General features: G+C 59.6%; 1 protein-coding gene across 2 annotated transcripts; it reads left to right on the forward strand.

Moving 5' to 3' along the window:
* Positions 1 to 613: 613 nt before the first annotated feature.
* Positions 614 to 4,220, forward strand: LOC109439084 (patr class I histocompatibility antigen, A-126 alpha chain). Of its 2 annotated transcripts, XM_019719278.2 has the most exons (8): positions 614 to 767; positions 1,082 to 1,366; positions 1,624 to 1,899; positions 2,491 to 2,766; positions 2,886 to 2,999; positions 3,437 to 3,469; positions 3,612 to 3,659; positions 3,811 to 4,220. In XM_019719278.2, exons 1-8 carry the CDS (start codon positions 695 to 697, stop codon positions 3,813 to 3,815), a joined length of 1,110 nt encoding a protein of 369 aa, XP_019574837.2. In that variant the 5' UTR covers positions 614 to 694; the 3' UTR covers positions 3,816 to 4,220. The 2 variants fall into 2 exon arrangements, with proteins under 2 accessions (XP_019574837.2, XP_074188844.1); XM_074332743.1 differs by lacking the exons at positions 3,437 to 3,469; positions 3,612 to 3,659 and having other exon boundaries at positions 3,879 to 4,220.
* Positions 4,221 to 4,656: the final 436 nt, after the last annotated feature.

The following is a 4,656-nucleotide window of genomic DNA, read 5'->3' on the forward strand; positions in this document are numbered from 1 at the left end:
TCTGGCTGCAGCGCTGTTTACACACATTTCTGCACCAAGGGGGACAAATCACGGTTTTACAGATTAGCTTCCTGGTGATCAGGGGTTTCCAAGCTTGTTCCCACTGTGGTTAATAAACAACAAGGAGACTGGTGTCTGTGAGAATCTCCAGCTGGTGTTTTCAGACACAACTTCTCCAGGGTTAAAGAGAAAAGCCCTGTCCTTCCTCTATTCCCAGGGCGAGCTCACTCTGGGGCATCAAGTTCCCCGGGGGTGTCTTCTTCCAGAATAGTCCAGGGGGAGAGATAAAGGGTGGGAGGCAGGGCGTCCATTTCAGGGAAAGGGATTCCGGGAAGAGAAGAGGAGGAAAAGGGACTCGTTTCCTCAGACAGCCCCTGGGTCAGGACTCAGGGTGACAGTGTGACACAGAGCGCTCGGTGCAGGAGGAGGGGTCAGGGCAGAGTCCGTCCCGGGTCCCCTGAGGGCGGAGTCTGGGGCGGGGAAGCTCAGTGTTGGGGAATCCTCACTTCCCCGAGGTTTCACTTCTCCTCACAACCTGTGTTGGGTCCTCCTGTCTGGAAACTCGTGACGCGGCCCCAGTTCTCACTCCCATTGCGTGTCCGGTTCTAGAGAAGCCAATCAGTGTCACCGCTTTTCCGGTTATAAAGTCTCCACGGGCCCCCCCCAGCACACAGATTTTCCCCAGACCCCGAGGATGCGCGTCATGGGCCCCGGAACCCTCCTCCTGCTGCTCTCGGAGGCCCTGGGCCTGACGGGAATCCGAGAGGGTGAGTGCGGGGTCGGCAGGGAACGGTCTCCGCGTGGGGAAAAGCCACAGGGCCGCCGAGTGGGGACGCAGGACCCCGGGGAAGATGTGTCCCTACCGCCCGGCCCAGACCCCAGACCCCCGGCTCCGCCCTGTCGTGACCCCGCCCCGTGTCCCGCCCTCTCCTGTCGCCCACTCGGGTCTCCCGCCCCCTCCCCTCTCCGTCCCCCCTTTTCCGTCTCCCGGGCCCCCTGCCCCTCCCGGCCCATCGCCCTCGGACCCGGGACCCGCGCCGGGAGGAGGGTCGCCTGGGTCTCAGCCCCTCCCCGTCCCCAGGCTCCCACTCCCTGACATATTTCGCCACCTCCTGGTCCCGGCCCGGCCGCGGGGAGCCCCGGTTCATCGAAGTCGGCTACGTGGACGGCACGCAGTTCGTGCGGTTCGACAGCGACGCTGCGAGTCCGAGGATGGAGCCGCGGGCGGCGTGGATGGAGGGGCCGTGGGTGGAGCAGGTGGTGCAGGGGTACTGGGACCGGGAGACAGGACAAGCCAAGGCCGACGCACAGACTCACCGTATGAGCCTGAAAAACCTGCGCGGCTACTACAACCAGAGCGAGGCCGGTGAGCGACGCGGGCCCGGGTCCCTGTCACGACCCCCACGGACGGGCCGGGGTCTCCCCGAGTCTCCGGGTCCGAGCTTCACCCCGAGGCTGCGGGACCCGTCCGGCCCCTCCACCCGGGAAGAGCTCCAGGGGACTTTGACCCGGTGTCATTTTCAGTTCAGGCTCCATCACTGCGCGGTGGGCGGGGCGGGGTCAAAGGTTGGGCGGGTTTAAAAGTCAGGGTTAAAGGTTGGAGCTGACCACGAGGCCGGTCAGGGTCTCACACCATCCAGAGGATGTTCGGCTGCGACGTGGGGCCGGACGGGCGCCTCCTCCGCGGGTACAGGCAGGACGCCTACGACGGCGCCGACTACATCGCCCTGAACGAGGACCTGCGCTCCTGGACCGCGGCGGACACGGCGGCTCAGATCACCCGGCGCAAGTGGGAGGCGGCGGGTCTGGCAGAGGAGCTGAGGGGCTACTTTGAGGGCGGGTGCGTGGAGTCGCTCGGCAAATACCTGGAAAAGGGGAAGGAGACGCTGTTGCGCGCAGGTGAGAGGGGCCGCGGGGCCTCCTACGAGGAGAGGAGGAAATGGGATCAACACCCGGACACCCCCTCCCCGACCCCGGGAGATGGAGTCCGCCTGGGTTTTCAGATCCGGTACCAGAGAGCGACCCAAAGGGCCCCCTTCTCTCAGGGACAGTTAGGGGTGCAGTCTCTCAGGGGATGGAGGGGGGACCATCTCAGAAATAACTGATCAGCGGTTCCCTGTGACTCTGGCAGCTGCTCTGGGAACCCGGGGGGACTTTCTCTCTCAGGCCTTGTTCGCTGCCCCGCACACAGTGTGACTGAGCTGTGACCCCAGCTTTTCTGAGTCATGTGGCCTCCACCCAGCTCAGGACCAGGAATCCCTTTTCTCTCCATCAGAGACCTGTCTCTGACCCTGGGCTGTCTCACCCTGATTCTAGAACTTTCTAAAGATTAGAGATTATCCTGAATGTCTATGTCCAGTCTGGTGTGGGTTTTGTGCGCCCTTCCCCCACCCCAGTTGTCCTGACCATTCTCGGGATGGTCACATGACCACTGCTGGAGTGTCCCCTGAGGGATGCAAACGTCCTGAATTTTCTGACCATTCTCCTCAGATCCCCCAAAGACACACGTGACCCACCACCGCACCTCTGACCGTGACGTCACCCTGAGGTGCTGGGCGCTGGGCTTCTACCCTGCGGAGATCACCCTGACCTGGCAGCGTGATGGGGAGGACCTGACCCAGGACACGGAGCTCGTGGAGACCAGGCCTGCGGGGGACGGGACCTTCCAGAAGTGGGCAGCTGTCGTGGTGCCTTCTGGAGAGGAGCAGAGATACACGTGCCATGTGCAGCACGAGGGGCTGCCCGAGCCCCTGACCCTGAGATGGGGTACAGAGGGGGCCGTGGGCACAGAGCCTCTTAGGGAAAGCAGGGGCCTCTGGAGGACTTCAGGTTGGGGCTGAGGCCTGGGGGTCAGGGCCCTCACCTTCCCTTCCCTTCCCTTCCAGAGCCGCCTCCTCAGGCTGCCATCCCCGCTGGCATGGTGGTGGGCATCATTGCTGGGCTGGTTCTCCTTGGAGCTGCGGTCACTGGAGCTGTGCTGTGGAGGAGGAAGCGCTCAGGTAGGGAAGGGGCGGGGACTGAGGTGTCTTGTCACATTGGAGGGTTTCAAGCCCCAGGTGGATATGTGTCCTGTCTCGTTAGTGGGAAGGACCATCCACACACGTGTGCTTTCCCTGTCTAGGGCCCTATTTGCTAACACTTTATTAACACACGTGTGAAAATGAGGGACAGATTTATCACCTTGATGATTCTGGTGATGGGAACCTGATTCTCAATAGTCACAGGTCAGAGCAGAATGTCCCTGCTGAGGACAGACCTCCAGGAGGGTGGTTGGTCCAGTCCCCACACATGTACTTTCCTCAGGTTTCCTGATCCTGCCATAGGTCTGTAGTCACAGTTCTGGAAACTTCTCTGGGATCTAGGACTAGGGGGTTCCTTTAGGATCTCATGGCCCTACCTCCTTGCTGGCTTCTCACATGATGTTTTCTTCCCACAGGTGGAAAAGGAGGGAGCTATGCTCAGGCTGCAGGTGAGTATGGAGGGGGGTGATCCCTGAGGCCCTTGGGACAGTGTAGATGGAAGACATTGGGGGAGATCACCCACCCCCATAATTCCTCCTTTAGCCACATCTGCTGTGAGCTCTGACCACATCTTGTTTTGTTCTCCCCCAGGCGGTGACAGTGCCCAGGGCTCTGATGTGTCTCTCACGGCTTCTAAAGGTGAGACCGGGAGGCCTGAAGTGTTAGTCAGAGGGCACAGGACTGGGTGATGGGGATACTTTGGGACAATTTGGGCATGTGGTGGACTGTTCAGAATGTCACCACTTACAGCCACTAACCTGAATTTGTTCATGATTATTTTATTCTATAGCCTGAGACAGCTGCCTTGTGGGGACTGAGTGATGCGAGATTTGTTCATGCCCCCACTTTGTGACACAGGAACCTGTGAGCTCTCTTTCTGCAAAGGGCATCTGAATGTGTCTGCGTTCCTCTGGCATCATGTGAGGAGCTGGGAGACTGCCCGCCCCTGCCCTCCATGCCCCCTCCCCACACTGACCGAGTCTCTTCCCTGACCCACTGTCCTGTTCCAGCAGAGGCTGTTTCCATCCCCGCCTTTACTTCATGTTACACTGAGTGGCAACTTCTTACTTCCTATGGAAATAAGAATCTGGATATGAATTTGATTTTTTAGTTCTTGCCATGAAGGGTTAATGGGTTAATTAAAGGAGAAAATCCTAAAGTTTGAGAGGAACTAAATGAAGCACTGAGAACCTTCCAGAATCCGTGTGTTTGCTGTGCTGAGTCTGTTGCAGGTGGAGACAGGAGGAGCTGTGAGGACCGAGCGTGGACGCAGCCTGAGCCCAGTTGGTGCTCAGTGCATCGTGGGCTCTGACATGGTCACTCCTCGGGGGGGTCACCTCTCTGCCCCTTAGTCCTCGTCCCTTCAGTAGAACCTTGTCCCACCAGGACCTGTGATCACAGGGACTCGAGCATCACCCAGGTCTGGTCTTGTCAGTGACGGCTTCCTGTGGCCGGGTCACCAAGGCTCAGGCCTGGCCTGGCCCTCAGCCCTATCTTCTGGGTGTTCATTTGTTTCTATAGAGGAATATGACTGTGTTTGTTCTCGTTATGATCCTGGTCTCATCCTCCTGTGGGTGTTCCCTGTCTGTCAGCAGCAGGAGGTGTTTTACCTGTCATTGTCCCCACAAGGCCCAGG

This window comes from Rhinolophus sinicus, linkage group LG05, assembly GCF_036562045.2.
Source record: "Rhinolophus sinicus isolate RSC01 linkage group LG05, ASM3656204v1, whole genome shotgun sequence".
Lineage (NCBI taxonomy): Eukaryota > Metazoa > Chordata > Mammalia > Chiroptera > Rhinolophidae > Rhinolophus > Rhinolophus sinicus.